Genomic DNA, 16,568 nt, shown 5'->3' with positions numbered 1-16,568 from the left:
CGTACTGATGTGGGATTTTTTTGATTTGCTCGTAGAGTCTTCATCACACTGCCAAACTTTTTCAAACAATCCTTTCGTCCGGGCCTTACCAGTCGTGCAGCCTCTCTGACTGTGGCTGCGGTGTGAGTGACTGCGTGTGTACATGCATCAAGTGAGCGGTGATGAGCGTGTTTGTTTGTAGCTAAGCGTGCAGAGTGCGAGTCATGGGATGAGAATGTGAGTGCTTGTTAATAGTCTCCTGTTTGTTTTGTATAAAGTGTAAACTGATATATATATATAAAAAAGCTCTCTAACACTGCCAGTATGTTCAAAGAAGCTGTTAAAATGGAGTCTCGTCTGGTTGGAGGTCGTACGCTTGTTGTATTATGTCTTTCTTTAATATATACAAACCCTGAGATTAGAAAAGAGCACATTCTTCTGTCACACTACTTCTGTTTATTTGTATGAATGAACTTCAGTCAGTATGAATTCAAAGTAGCCCCGTGAAAGACTCTTCTCAGTTTTCTGGCGACTCATCAGATGTGCACAATGCAACCATGTTACCATGTTGCCTACTCGACCTGTTGCCTTTGTGTTGTATTGTGACGACATGGTTATGTTTGTTTGATCCAAGTTGTTTTTTCCTTGTCTTTTTTTTATTTCAAGTAAAGTTTGTCTGAAAAATCACATTCAGTGCGTTTGTGTTTTTGATTTGGAGGCCTCCACTTACTGAGACGAGTGATCAATGCAATGAAATTCTTATTTCCCCCTGTCTACACCTGATGTCGTCGATACATGTCTAAATACAACAATATAAAAATAGATTAAAATAAAACAAAGATGAAAAATCTAATGTAAGAAAAATCCTAATTCATATTCACTTATCACACACATCCATAAAGACTGAGGTAGACAATTTTAACAATGTTTAAAGGGAATGTGCAAAAATGAATGTGCAAAGAGACGCAATTTGTCTTTTCAATTCTCATATTTATTTGAACTTTTCTTGTTTACTCATAGATGTAACATCACAGTTTGAACTGTGAATCTTAAACAAGTAAAATTACAAAAGTATGAAAGTTCACTATACTAATCCTTAACTGCTTATATACACACACACACAACCCTGTGATATTAACCCGTCCAGACAAGGGTGTCCCCCACCTCTTAACCAGTGTCAGCTAACATCTGCACATAGACCGTATGCGACCCTTAACCCTGGGATAAAAAATATTCTCTGGCCCGAATGTCACTTCATCAGGTTTGTCAGAAAAGTGAAGCTATAGTTACTTTATTCACTTTAACTGCAAGAACTTTGTTATCAAAATAATTCTTCAAGAGTACAAATTGAATAATACAAAACTGACGAAGACGTGGGCCGTTGAGTAAATAGATCCCCTATGTACAACCCCTGAAGATATCATAACACGTTCATAAGAAGAAGTGTCAAACCACATTGAGACCTGGATAAAAGTAGAAGCGTTTTGTAAGTGTGCATCTATCCTTGGTCGCCATCTGCCTTTTGTTTGAAGGGCAGAACTCTTCAAAGTGTTGCATGACCTGTGGAAACAGACAGGGTATAAGATTTTATAAAAACAAGACCATCATTACAGCTTTATTAATGATGTTATTTTCCTTTTAAACACATTATACAAGAATATTTTACACTCAGAATGGATTAAGAAGAGTCTACACTTACTTTTCTGAAAAGTTCCTCGACGTCATCCTCGTATGCGGCCTTGTTGAATACCTTGACAATAAACTGGATTAACAAAGACCCAAGAACCGGATCTCTATATGCGACGGTGCCTGCAGTGCAAAACACGAAAAAACAGAAGATACATTTATCGTCTTTCATCTTCAGTCTGTCGTGAGATTTAGAATGAGATTATTTTAGATTTAAACGAACCAGGCGTGCAGGAGAGAAGAGAGATGAAGTCTTTTTCTCTGTGTTCGTATCTTTGACAATTATCGTCCTCGAGGTCTTCAGGAGAAAACCCGTGCAGTCTGATTTGATACGGCACAGCCGCACAGTCGCTCATCAGCACAGAGCCTTCCTCACCTGAAACATGTGGCCCACTTTTAATACAGACTGATACAGAAAACAAGACCTTCATGAATTTGCATTAAATTAAGTTTAGTTACTTTCATCACCTCATCCCTTCATGCATCCCTTCATCCAATATCCTTACCTTCTCCCTTCATCCCTACACTCATGCCTTCATCCTCTTCCCCTCATCCCTACCCTGATTCCTTCATCCCCTCATCCATACATGCATCCCTTGAATCCCTTCATCCCTACCCTCAGTACTTCATGCTCCTTTTCTCATCCCTACATTCAACTGTTCATACCTCTTGCATGTCTAATTCTAGGTACTGGCTGGGTGTCCTGTAATAAACTCTGGTGGAATGATGCCTGAGAACAAGAGTCTCCCTCACCCAGACAAGCCTATGAGAGACAGCTTCACCTCAACTCCTTCACTCAACGTGTATTCATTTCTCCTCCACTTCCAACATATCAATTTCCATTCAAACCTTTAAATCACTTATAGTTTGGGCATAGCCCTTACTATAGAAAGATTGGTGTATCTGTAAAGACCGGATGAGAATTACCTCCTCTGCAGGCCTGGATGATGAGGATTTTAGTTTTGTTCAGCAGAGCCGGACATTTCTTTGGACCCAAGTGTTTATAGATGTTGTCAATGGGGAACTCATCCGGTTCCAATTTTGAGGTTTCAACACCTTGGATAGTTCCCAGTTCCCCGTGAGACATGATAACCACCATCACACTGTCTGTCTCTCGGAGTTTTGGATGTTTAGAGAACTTGATTACAGCCTCATCGATGGCCTGTGAGAAGAAATTAGAAAGAGCTAGGTTTAATTTACTCATCGTCAACCAGGAACATGATATGTATTCCCCTTTTCACCGTGACGCACCTTTGCAGTGAGGTTTGTGTATTTCACCACCTCGTATCCCAGATCTCTGAGAAGTTTCTCCGCGTTCTCCTCGTCTTTCTCAGCTCCATGTCTGTGTTTTCTCTTAACCGTGAACTTTATATTGGTGATAAGCAGCGCCACACGATTCCTATAGTTATTTTTGGTCACAGGGTAAATCTGAAAAGTAGAGTTTAAAGGATATTGTATTCTTATATGTAAATTAAACAAAAATGTACCATGTCTACAATGAAAACTTTCACAAGATACATTTGAGAAAACAATTTTGAGGTAAACTGATATGCAAACTAACTCAATAAAATGTCCCATTCTTTCCACTAGATAATGAAATAGCAAAAGGGTAATTCTATCAATTAAGCCACATTTATATGACTTTAATGAAAGACTGACTTCTTTCTTGTTCTGTTTATTCCTCCAGAAATCCTCAGTAGTGGGGATGAGTGTGGTCGACCAGCCCTCCTCCTTAATGCTCCGAGGCTCTGCAGCTGCAAACCACAGAAATACAAGATTACGTAATAAAATATTTGAGTCTGAAAGTACAATATTGGTAAGAGATGTGTTGATTTATCTTTCGCAGCCACAACAATTCAACTGTTTATTTTTCCATAACTGCCAAAGGGTTCATGCTACCGAATAGATGGCGTTGTTTTTAAAGTATGTTTGGTCTCAAAAATTAACGTTAGTACTCTGTCATCCGAGAACTTCAGAGGCAGCTTCAGGACGTATGAAGGTGACAGTTCCTGTCTCTGCGTTGCTGTTTGTACTCACTGCTGTGGTTTGTTGTGTGAATACAGACACTGCAGCAACTCGATAGTCTTCTGTTCTATAATAATAACATAGTTTATAATGTTAACACCCCTGCCCAAAAAACTACTGGATGGATTACAACTAAACTTGGAAAGATGTGATGTAGGTCAAAGAAGAAACCATTACATTTTGGTGCAGGGTTGGATCCAGATATTTTGATGTCGAACAATTGCATTAAGGCGTCTAACAAGCAGTGGTGGAGCTGGGGGTGGCCAGGGGTGGCTGTGGCCAACTCACACTGAATCTTGGCCATCCTATTGGTCAACCCAGGCAACACTTCACTGGTTTCCCCCATGCAGAACCTTTCTGCACCTGCACAGGCACACTGCCGTACACTTAAGCCGCGCCCACATCCTTAGGGTTGTTCTGGCTCAGAGTGGATGTGTTACAGCAAGCGTGCGTTGACTTTTTGCCTGGCAAGTCTAACAAGTGGTTACAGGTGAGCTATTATATCTAAACAGAGATTGCATTTCAACACTTTTAGAGAAGTTTTGAACTTCTAGCACCGCTTCTAGTGCTACTAGCGATGCTAAATAGGCGGTAGGATAAACGTTACTAAAAGCATCAAAATGCAATCTCTGTTTGGATATTATAGTTTACCTGTAACCATACTGCTGCTGATCACCATAAGCTGAGCTGATCATCTGCTCCTAGGAGAGTAGTAATAGTCTGTAGTTTGGGACACTTTAGTGCAAGTCCTCAGTGACAGGCCCTAGATACAATATGACTAAAACCGTCAGCAACAATCAAGCACTCTACTCACAAGAGTAGAGCGGTCTCAAGTATGAATATAAAAATGTAATAATAGAAAATCGGATGATAGTCTATATTGCACTACATTTGTACATTGTTCATTAATCTGCTGCCTTTAGCACTTATGGACTTCCTGTACTATGTTAGCGGGCCCGTAGGCCTCGAGGACTCTCAGTCGGTTAATTTCTCTGTCCTGTCCGGTTGCTATAATGGGTGCTTTCCTTTGGGGGCATAGCGTTTTCCTCTTCGTGAAGAAAACTATGTGTTGGTGCTTGGTGCGTTGCCACAGACAACTCAACAACAGGTGATGCTGTCAAAAGACGAATTTTATTTGCGAAAAACGTAATAAAATGGATTACAGGGGCTTTCCTATACTATGCTATTTGGTTGGCAGCAGCCCACGAGCATATCAGCAAGAGGGTGTTATTATTCTAAGTCCTCATGTCCAGTGGCAGAGTTTGGTTTCTCTAGCTCCAGGAGCCGGAGTCTGCTGAAACAGCTGTTCTTACGCCGGGTTCACACCGGACGCGGAAGCGACATCGAAGCGTGGCGTAAGCCATGCTTCGATGTCCAAAATATGACCTAGGTTTCTGTAAGCAACACCTAAATTAAGTTTTCTAAAAGTTGTGATGTGTTCTTTACCAGTCCCATTGTACTTCTTCAGTTCATCGTAGCGTTTCGGCAAAGTTGACATGTTGCTTGCCATGTTCTGTTTGTTAGCCAAAAGGCTGGACAGACTGCAATCACAACAACATAACACAAAGTTACAGCCTACAACTAGAATACCATGTTGGAGTTCATCCAGTACATGTCCTTGTACACACACGTGTGGATTTGTGCACACTCACTTGTAGGTGTTGGCCACAGAGTCATTGGGGGTGGTTAAGAACCTGGAGGCTGGTGCGGTGAGTTTACGTCCGGCTGCTTCCTTCACATCACAATTGGCCCAATTGTTCCGGGGCAGAGCATTCCTCTCCCCACGCAAAATCTGCCCCTACATATGTCCAACATCACAAGTTAACTTTCTACACCGATTCATCTTTTGTGCAATATTCAATAAGTGCCATAACTAGAAAACATTTTTATTTTTATATTATTTATTGTAATATTTATTGTTTGTGTCTTCTTGTCACTGGCTGTTGCAATTTGTAAGTCACATACAGCCCACCAGTTAATTTCAAGAGATAATCCATTCAATGTATGCATATGTCAGTATTTGTATGTGTAACACATTCTGTAAGCTGGCCCCCGTTCTTATAAACATTGTGTAACGTTTAATTGGTGAGGAGTGTAATGTTCCTTTTCCATATAAAACAACTTCAAAAATAACAATTGTATAGTAATGGCAGCGACAATCCGAAGATGGTTGTACTCCAAAAACACATGACATACCTCATATTTGTCAAAATCAGCTTCAATGGGCGGCCTGTTCTGGGGAGTTTCTCTGCGGTAGATCTCAGGAAACACCTGTTGGGACAGTGTTTTTGTGAAATCGAAGCCCTCCCCTTCGGCCTATATGTGTAGTCAAAAGCCTGAAACCACATGTTCCTTGTTCCTGACAAAGCCAGAGCACAGGGAACTCAGTCTCCCAGAATTCCTCAACTTCACCCAGAGGTGTGAAAAGCCACAAGGGTCACTCCTATTGGTCACTCTGGGCCCAGGACCTGTGAGGTCACCGGGCCAATATAAGGCCACTTCTCCCCCTCTACTATTTTTTTCTACAATCTGTCTGAGGGCGGAAGGCTGCATTTTTTTTATTTTATTATATTCATAAAAAATGTTTTTCTTTCACAAATGTTCTTTCATTAATGTTACATAAGTGAATTTTGCCAACCACTACACTCCATAACCTTCACTGTTCATTATTTAATCTTTAATAGTAAATACTGAGATTTCTAAACTAGAACTAGATCTAAATGAGATTGATCTTTACATTTGATTGTTGGTCCCTGATACCAGGGTGGTGCCTCGTCTTTTATAAATTATAATTACAAATTGTATTATTCATTGTATAGGTAGGGGATATAAAAGATTATTAATAAGAGTCTACGGTGAAGATTAGTTTTTGTAGAACAATGAGCATGGAACCAGTTAACCTGGGCCAGAGTGAAAGATAGGAGTCCAAAGGTGTCCTGAAGAAGCAGATCGGTACCAGCAGGAGTCCACACTTACTGGCACAATAACAGCTGTTTTTCAGTCCAAGTGTAACTCATGTAACACCATGACTGATAAAGCATAAAACAACAAGATAAAAGTAACGTGAGTTGAGTCCGAACTAAACATTAATCTGGTCCTTAATGGAGAGGGAATACAAATACAGACAGCTCCTCTTAAAAGCACGGTTTCTGCTTACAGGCTGTTTGCATTTCCACAGCCTGGGAACAAGAAGGCTTTTCTGTGATTGACCGACTTCAACATAATGTGGGCTGATATTCTCACAAAGCTTCTTCAACGGCTAACAACTGCAACAAAGTATGATTTGTATGAATTAAATTAACAAACCATTGCCACCTCTTTATTTTAAACATGTTGGGAACTATTCTTATAGCACCACTAACTGATAGTAATGATGGTAATAATGAATGATCAAAGATCTTACAGCAGATCATTTTAAACTACATGATCTCACATCAGAGACTCAATGACTCAGACTGGGACTTTCACACCACATTTAAAAGGATATTTTATAGGACTAGACGTAAATGTGTACAATACTGTAAGAAATCGACCCTCCCTGAGCCAACCCTCACTGAGGTTACTTGGAATTAAAAATAATTACAGCGCAGCATCTTATTTATGGTGTTATTTATTCAAACATTTATGAAAGACCACAAATGCAATATAATTCTGTAAAAACACTGAAATGCAGCATGTGGTATCAATCAAACAGGATGATTATTTATCCGTCAAATCCCACTTGGGAGTTTTGAAATGAGTACATAGGTAGAATAAAGATTCCCTGAACAACAGCTCAAACTCACCATCTGTGGGGACATTCTTGTTCTGATCTGCTTCTCACTACTCTCCTGCAAGGCGAAGGGGTTATAGCTGCACTGGCCCAGCTTCACGTCCATGCACGGCTTGACGAAGCGACGAGTCGCTTCTAAAGCACGAGAGTGATGACTGAGTACACTGTACAGGCAATATCATCATATTGTATTATATACAGCATGTTTCTCTAATGATGGATTTCTAACTGGGATTGTTTTTTTTTCAAAATATATGCGCTTTTGTTCATGTTCAATGAGTAAGAACCTCCCACATAATATGCAGAGGAATAAGCTTATATATAAGCCGAATAATGTTAAATTTGGCTCTGGCCCCTTATTGAGATTTTACAAAATGAATATAAATATATATATATATATATATCCATATATCCATGCATTTATGTGTATATATATATACACACACATAAATGCATGGATATATATATTTATATTCATTTTGTATACCATATCTGCCTATATACATATAGACGGTCTAATCTGCACATATAAGGACACGTCTATCTAAATATCTGCCTTATACACAATTTAAGTTTTACATGCTCGTGCAAACATCCAGTGCCACTGCACTTGGGTCAGTAACATTTCCATACAAACTATGTCTGTTGTGAAAGGTGTATATTATGTACATATTCTGTATTTTTTGTGAAGTGAAATTCCCTTGTGTGTGGGCCGAGAAAGTTGTGATCTTATGGACAACAGAGACATATCAGCTTGAGTCTCTTACCACTGGGAAGGTGGTTCTGGAGCCCCATGGGATGAAAGCTGTCCTCTGCACTCACCTGTGAGACACACATATACCACATAATCATCATTCTACACTCTACACACAGGCAGATACTGTGTATCTGGTGTAGGGCAGCAACTCACAATATTTTCATTATGCTCCAGAGCCGTGGGTGGCAGACCCCTGTGTAGAACCAAATTTGTATGGTGTATTGGACGTTTTGTGTCTGCTGTGGCAGCAGTGTCGATCACTTTTAGCTGTCCTCTGGAAACACTTCCGTTGTCGTTTCTTCTCTATTTGCAGCACGTTTCTCTATTTGAAGCGCGTTTCACTATTTGCAGTGCGTGTGTCTATTTGCTGCGCGTTTCTGTAATGTGTTGTGTTGTGTTGTGAAATTGATGAAGATGTTTCCTTACTTTGCTTGTGTTTTGTCAACTTGCATGTGTTTTCTTAACTTGCATGTGTTTTCTTAAGTTGCTATTCGTTGAGCTCTCAGGGCCACCGTAAAATACTGATAAATTCAACTTCAAATGATGCTGCTGGATAAAAAAAAAAAGACTTCCATTGAAATCCCCATAGTTGGATGCCTTAGATAACTGCCTTTTTAAGAAACATATCTAATGAGGTATGTGGAGGACAGGGACATTTTCAAGATGTGAAATGATCTGTTATATTGCATCTGTGCCCAGCCCCAAACATTGCTGAACCTAATGGCTCAATTCAGTCATGGTTTAATTTCTGTGCCACTAGATGTCACTAGATTTCCATTATCCAACATTGGGTTGGAGGTAGAGGACAATATTTAAAGTGAGCTATAAAATGGGTGTTTATGCATTACGTATTATATGCTAAGGTAAGGAAATTAAATAACATGAAATGTCCATATCATAATAATGATATTGAAAAATAATAATAATAATAATAACAACTAGGATTGTGCTGTACACAATGTAACAATATGAAACTCACAAGCAATCATAATAGAAACCAGGATTGCTCAACCCTGGAAAGTACCAATTATAAAATACAATTTCAAAAATTTCTAGGAATCAAATTTCCATTTTAATGGTGTGTAATCAAACTTTGACGCCAAAAATAATAATAATAACCAGAATTGCTCAACCCTGGAAAGTACCAACTATAAACCAGACACCCCATCACATGAACACACACACACACACACACACACACACAAACTGTTACGTACAGTGTTCTGTATGTCCTGTATGTATACATGTATTGTGTTCTGTTTTGTGTTGTTGTTTTGTCTCCTCCTCCTGGTTTACTGGCGATGCCTGCGGGGACCGGAGGGGAAGCTCTCGGGCAGGACGCGTCAGTGAAGTGGCCACAGACGAAGAAGCATCATGGCCGCTCATCTCACCTGCTTCCAATCATAAAATCACCACACGTGTTCCGGATCTCCCATCGGACCTTCACCTTTAAATAGTCCTTTGTTTTTTGTTAGCGAGAGGAGGTTTTTCGGTTGAGCTGTGGCAGAGCTCTGATTTGTTTTGCTTGGTTTTGCTTGGGTGTTTGCTGGTGCATTGATTTAGTTTTACCTGTATTATTTGAGTTGTTAGCAGCCTATTTTTGGTTTTGTCTTAACTTTTTTTGTTGTGCGCACAGGGACAACGAGGACAGGTAAGATACTCCGGGGTCTACATATAACACACACTTAGGTTTACTTCTTGTTAATACCCAAGGTTAGAGTGAGCACCACCCGCTGTACTTTTATTGTACCTGTAAAGGGGGGGGTACTTTGTGTTCCTTTCTTGGTGCCACTGACAGTTGTTGATCCCTGTGTTGCTTTGTGTAAATAAATAAGTTCTTTGCTTTATATCGGGTCTTGAATTTTGTGTGACTGCACCCTCACTTCCCCAAACCTGTTGCATTTAGGTTATGTCCTACTCCGAACCACCAGAGGTCGTCACACACACACGCACGCACACACACCTCCCTACCCTTGATCCCTCCATTCCTGTGCCCCAGGGGCAGAATTTACACTAGGCCTACATGAATCATGGGGGTAAAGAGGCATGGGAGGGTAGACTGCAGGGGATTTCATGCTGTATGCGACTGGGTCTGGTGTAGGTGGACAGTGACACCAAGCACACAGCATGACACACAGACAGCATGGCCACAGAAACACTAGAGCTTGCCAAATTGCGCTAGCCGCTATGGGAGTTGGGGGCTGGTCACCCAGCAATGACAGAGACTGACAGCACATGTCAAATTCATGGTATCCCTTGGGCTCCGAGGTAATACTTCACCACCATGACGCTGATAACGAGATAGGATGAAACAACTGATGCGAATTTTACTAAAATCTTAACGAACCCTCCTGTTTGGATGTATAACACTACAATTCACAAAAGGTGACAAGAAAGCATTTGTGCAGGATGAAAAACACACATAGACCCACCTTTAAGTCGTTAAAGAAGTGCGTGTCAGCCAAGTTGCGCATTTCTTCCATCCTCTGGCCTAATGATACAGAGGTCGGTGGGTGCTGAAAAAAAAACAAATTGAAATAAATTCAGTTTTTTCCCCCCCTTAATATTCCTTTGCAGACTATTTCTGTTAGCTGCAACTTGAAAATTTGAACCCCTGTTTACGACTCTCTGAAATGGACCAAAATATTCATCAGAAATGTGTCAGACTTGAATGAACGCAGTAAAAAACATTTCTCTTGTCAGGAGGGGTGGTCAAGTGGGAAGACTCGTAAATAGCTTCTTTCTCAGGCTAAAATGTATTTACATCAACAGCCACACTGAATTTAGGAACGTTTTAAATAATTGAAATATAAAATAAACACTAATATTTCCTTTGTTTTTGCACAACTGGAATTTGTTTCCTTTAATCATGGTCTCTGTCAGTAACGTGACACGTGCTGTAATGCTGATATGGTTGCACTGTTTGTAAAATGACACCCAGAGAGGAGTGAACTACACTGTAAATAGTAAATGCGCCTGTGACAATGTGTTTGCACGATTTTTCCTTTTAAAAACGTAATGAACAAGCAAAACGTTATTGATGCAAATTCACACATTTCCTTAGAAAACTCAGTTATTAAGTTTCAGTTTAGGGACAACACAACATAGATTATATGAAAATATATTACTTTACAGAACAGAAATGCAAAATGTCTTCAGCAAAGGATGAAGACAGACAACAGGCGGCTTGTCGAGGAGGATTTTCTGCAGCTGCGTGAGGCTACTTTTAAAGACGGGCCAGGCAGCACCAGGAGCAGGGATTACAGAGCTAAACCACCTGAAGACTCACCTGAGCTCTCTGCTAATTAGCTGTCACACGCCACAATGCTTATGTTTTCACTAAAATGACAGAGGGCAAACCACACAAGTAGAGCACAATCCCCCACTTGTAGAGGCTTCCTTGCGCCTCTTAAACTCCCAAATCGAATCAAACTTTCAGTCAGAATTCATAACAAACAAGACAGATTCCAGCAGAAGCACACGGACAAAATGTCCATTATTTCTGAATACAGTACATAGTTGTCTAATTACTATTAACCCAGTTGTGAGGTGTTCATCAGACACTGAACACTTACTACACAGCACTATGGGCTACTCTGTATCCAATGCAAATAAACTTTGAACTCACCACAAAGAAGCCACCTGCTCCAGCGCTTGCAGCCGACCGTTGCAGACCCCTGACCTGCCTGGCCTGCAAACACAGAGAGAAAGAAGACACATAAAATATCTGTTGGTTTGTGATTGATGCTCGAACATACCAAAAAGGTTTTGTCAGGTTTGTCTCCCGATAAATTAGAATGTGAAATATCGGGTAAGTTTTATAGGGAAAATAAAACATGTTGCCGTTAGTTAAATTCTTAATTTTTTACATTTAGATTGCAAATTACAATTACTTACTTCCTTATCATGATATGTCACTATGATAAGATAGAACTTCATTCATTACTAAGGACATTTTGGTGCCAGATCTTACTCTAAAACTTTTTTAGGGCTACAATAGGGCCTCCCAACGTTCGGTGCTTGGGCCCTAATAATAATAATCTGAAAAATTCTCACAATTTCAATAGGGCCTCACTGTCTGTCAGTGCCTGTCAGTGCTCGGGCCCTAATAATTGTCCTACTCTAAAACATATATTACACAAGTTTCTTCATCTGGTGTATTTTGCAGAACTATTGCCTGTCAGTGGCATCGATTTTTTACCTGATTAGTTTTTTGTAATTTACTATTGAAGTTAATCTTAACTGTTGGACATTACAAGTGTGTGTGCTTTCGATGAAAAGATATTAACATCAGGAAAGTGAGTTAAGAAGTTACTGTTTATCAAGACCTATTGTTTTATTTGCTTTACCCATAATAGTCAACAACCACCCCATCACCACCACCATCATGTGGGAAGTGCTCTGGCTGGATTACGGAGGATCACAGAGGTTAATGACAGAGCCACAGTGGCAAGTACAGTGAGTGAAGGGACATGTAGGTTTTTTCCTACCATTTTGTCATCCATCATGTTGCCCCAGTTGAGGCTGGGCATCGCCTCAGTGCGATCAAGGTGGAAGGCACGGTCATGGTCCCCTCGGAAGTTCATCATCCTCTCCTCCAGTTGTGTCATGCTGAATAAAATACACATTAACTATTATTTTTTAACCAGAGATTATATAATAAAATATAAGGTTGTGTTACAATAACAAGTGACAGGAAGAGAAAAAAAGGCTCTGTCTGTTAGATTCTCTAACAATGATGCTGGTCAATGGAGAATCAAACCTGAGACACAAGAGCTGACATACTGTCAATACCCAACCCTCAGTTACAAATTTGCAAAGTTGTCTGACGGATTGTTGTGTTCTACGTGTGTGACGCCCCGGCTTTGACACTAGGCTCTGTGGTTTCTATGTGTGAATGTCTCCTGTTTTCTCCGTTCAACATGTAGGAGGAGCTGGAGATTGCAGGCTGTGGTTAATGAGGGGCGGGGCTCCAGGTGATGGCCACCAGGTGATGGCCATCACTATATAAACGGTGTCCCGGAACCTCAAAGGGTCTCGTTTCCTGCTCTGGCCTGGCCTGACGCGGGAAGGCTGCCTGCACCTGTCTTTTGTATCTATTTTGTTAATAAACTTGAAGTATTGTTAAAACGTTACCCGACGGTGTCTGTCTTCCCTATGTCATGACTACTGTGAGCTAGGTAGTCGTGACACGTGTCAAATAAACTTTGGGGTCAGCAAAGACAGTGAGGAGACACAAGTAGCTCTATAACACACACAGCTTGAAACCAGAGCCTGGATGATATATTAGCTCAGCTGATCTTAGCTTTTCAAAGACACTGTCTGCATGTATGATAAGTAACATGAACATGCTATGATATGAAATGATGTCATAGCATATTGTTGTTCAGTTAACAAATGTAGGAGACTCAACGTGAGTTAATTCAGACCAATACTTGTGAGGCAGATCATGATATATTGATAATGTCTCAAAAACAAACGTGTGTGATGAGGAAGACACTTGTCAGTGGTGGACGATATCTAACAGATCAGTGCATGTACTGAAACTGATCCCCCTACGTCTTTGATGAATTGAATGAAAAAGCAATTCTCGTTATCTAATTTATTAAGTCTCTAGAAGAATTTAAGCATCAGCATCAAACCACAGTATCGGATTACAGCAGCTGTTAAGAGGTTACGTGACAGCAGTAAATGTAAGCGAGAAACACACTACAACAAAACTATCCAAGGTGTGTGTGTGTGTGTGTGTGTGTGAGACTGTCCATGTCAATCACTTCAAACCCACCACCTATCACATCACACACACACGCATGTCCACACCCATTCACCATTTGCACACAAGATATGTAACTCCTGCTGATTGAAGAAGCTTTAATTGCAGAAGCCTCTGCTGCTAATAATATGAAACATTTTGAACAAGTATATCCTGCAGAGCTCTGCACAAGTGGCAGGGAATTTGTCTGTTGAGGCTCATCCAGATGAAAAACACCCTTGAGAAGGTTTCAGTTAAAACAGACTTGGATAGCAAATACGTACTGTTCCCCTTTCTCACTGAAAACCTCAAACCAACAGGTCCTTGTGTAAACACCCCACTCCTTTAAAGACAACCAGTCTCCTAAACCTGGGGTTCCCAAACTAACGGTGCCAGAGACTGGCATGTGTTATATAATGTTGGGCACAGCCACGCACACGCACTATTAGGCCTATGCTAACACAGGCATTAATACAACACAAAAGAAAAACAGCCTTACAGCCATGATATTATTTTATAGCAATTTAAGAAATAGAATAAAACCAGAATACAGGGAAACTCCCTGTATGAACAGCAGGGCTGAGTGAGCATATACTGTAAGTATAAAAATGTGCGCAGGTGATGTCTGTGCTCGTCTGTGCGCGTCTGTGTGCATAATGAGCAGCAGACACCTTATTGCTGCCATGTGCACACATTTTAGGGTTATTTATTTTAGCCTAAACATTACTTTCATTTTTAAACTCACTATTGAGATAGGTGGGCAATATGCATTGAGCAGAGCAAGTCCATTCTCGGCTTTACTTTGGAGACTGCGACTCAGAGATCATTCTCCACGTTTAGCTGTGCTCTGTATTTATTCTTGAGGTGTGTCAGGGCTGAGAAAGTATTTTTGTACAAGTCCGCCAGCCTTGTTAACCAGTCAGGGTCAGTGGGGTGGTAAAATCCTCTGTGTCATTCAATTTCAATACTTTAGATACTTCCATGAGTCCATTAGAGGAAACGCTGTCGCTCAGGTGATAAAAGTGACACATGTGAAATGAAGACAGGCTGGAGGATTAGCTGAAGTTTTCACAAGTGGTTTTCTTCACTATGAGGAAGGACTGATTTACACAGGAAGTTTCTAGAATGTGAACCTGAAGCAGAAAGCCTTTGTAGGGCTGGAGACAGCTCCACCGATCCCACAGGTGGACAGAGTGGACAGGTGTGAAATAAAATGTGCTACTTACTTATGTTTCGGGTGCGTGATGGTGGGCTTGTCCGTTTTCCTGAACATGGTGACAGGTCCCCTATCAGCGGCTTCCGACACAAAAACTATCCCAGCAGGACGGGACGAAGTAAAAGCCTATTTTGACCTTACTAGCCAACCAGTGAGGTGCAAAATGTTTACAAGTAAGCTAGTGGGGTTGAAATGTACACTAGTTTACTAGTTGAAGTGCCTTTTGACCTTACTAGCAAATTAGTGCGGCTAAAGGGTTTACTATTAACCTAGTGACAGCAAAAATTTCACTAAATAGTGGCGATTCTTGCATTATATGCTATTTAGGGGCATAAATTAAAGCTTCCTATTGGCTCTCCAGAAAGAGCTCCACCCAGCAAAAATTTAACTTAAAAAAAAAAGATATCTCGGAAATTCCACACACACACAAGCGCACGCCCTGTGCTCTTATCTTGCCCTTTTACGTTTAGTTCCACGCTCCACCTGTGGACCTGTCAGTCAACATGGTGGGCGGGGTCACATTGCTAAAACGCGCCCCAATTCAATGGAACTTTGAATATATGTGCACACAAACACACACGCACACAAACATACCTACTCTTGTCACTCTATAGCTGTGAGAACACTCTTGGCATAATGGATTCTCTAGCCCCCGACCCTAACTCTAACCCTAAAACCATGTCTTAACCCTCAAGTAGCCCTTTGAATATTTGAGAACCAGTCAAAATGTCCTCACAATGATGGTATTGAACCAAAATGAGCCCTCACAGCTAAAAAAGACATGCGCAGCCACAGGGAGAGAGAGACAGATCTATACAGCTATCCTTAGTAAGACTTTGCATTGACTTTCACCTTAGCCATGACCAATTCTTAGCTAACCCTAATCCCTGCCCACTGCTAAACACACACACAGACAGACACACAGACAGACACACACACACACACACAGCTCATGTTAAGACCCCGAGTTAGAACAACCACGAACGTCACAAGTTCAGTGTGTCGTCGCACTAAATTAAATTGCAAAATGTCCCACAATATCACAAACAAGTGCAAGATAATGTAAAACAGAGTGTGGGAAAACAGTTTGCGTTTTGAGAAAAATTCTTATTTTATGGCACTTACAAAATGTGTCAAGTGTAAAACTATATTAACACACAACCAGCATGTGCATGTAGGTGTGAGCAGGTGAATTACTTGGTAGTTGGGGGGTGTGATGGCAAGGACTGCACTGGCTCAACCAGTCAGACTTGATCGGGTTTTAATACCATGTAAATCTCTCTGTCTCTCTCTGTCTCTCTCTCTGTCTCTCCCTCTGTCTCTCCCTCTGTCTGTCTCAATATCAGTGTGTGTGTCTCTCTGTCTCTCTCTTTATTATTGA

At 40.8% G+C, this 16,568-nt stretch overlaps 2 protein-coding genes across 3 annotated transcripts in view; one reads left to right on the top strand and one right to left on the bottom strand.

Moving 5' to 3' along the window:
- Nucleotides 1-3,727, top strand: part of stx1a (syntaxin 1A (brain)) — a 53,373-nt gene extending 49,646 nt beyond the window's left edge. Inside the window, exon 10 of one of the 2 annotated variants that reach the window (XM_053421942.1) lies at nt 2,353-3,727. In XM_053421942.1, coding sequence (XP_053277917.1) covers nt 2,353-2,520 — 168 coding nt within the window. In that variant the 3' untranslated portion in view covers nt 2,521-3,727. Of the gene's footprint in view, nt 1-35; nt 1,431-2,352 lie in introns of those variants that run through there. The other variant, XM_053421943.1, reaches the window with a different exon arrangement.
- LOC128439599 (caspase-1-A) lies at nt 949-15,300 on the bottom strand. The gene is made up of 15 exons (XM_053421941.1): nt 15,198-15,300; nt 12,710-12,830; nt 11,848-11,910; nt 10,652-10,735; nt 8,230-8,284; nt 7,476-7,597; nt 5,887-5,961; nt 5,343-5,488; nt 5,137-5,231; nt 3,325-3,419; nt 2,917-3,093; nt 2,593-2,827; nt 1,889-2,041; nt 1,679-1,788; nt 949-1,539 (listed from the first exon to the last, which is right to left on the bottom strand). The coding sequence occupies exons 1-15, from the start codon at nt 15,242-15,244 to the stop codon at nt 1,426-1,428; spliced, it is 1,692 nt and encodes a 563-aa protein (XP_053277916.1). The 5' UTR covers nt 15,245-15,300; the 3' UTR covers nt 949-1,425.
- Between the last annotated feature and the right edge of the window lie 1,268 nt (nt 15,301-16,568).

The sequence above is a fragment of the Pleuronectes platessa genome, chromosome 5 (assembly GCF_947347685.1).
Source record: "Pleuronectes platessa chromosome 5, fPlePla1.1, whole genome shotgun sequence".
In the NCBI taxonomy this organism is placed as follows: Eukaryota; Metazoa; Chordata; class Actinopteri; order Pleuronectiformes; family Pleuronectidae; genus Pleuronectes; species Pleuronectes platessa.
Note: the sequence above shows the minus strand (reverse complement) of the source record. Positions and strands in the feature narration are given on the sequence as shown.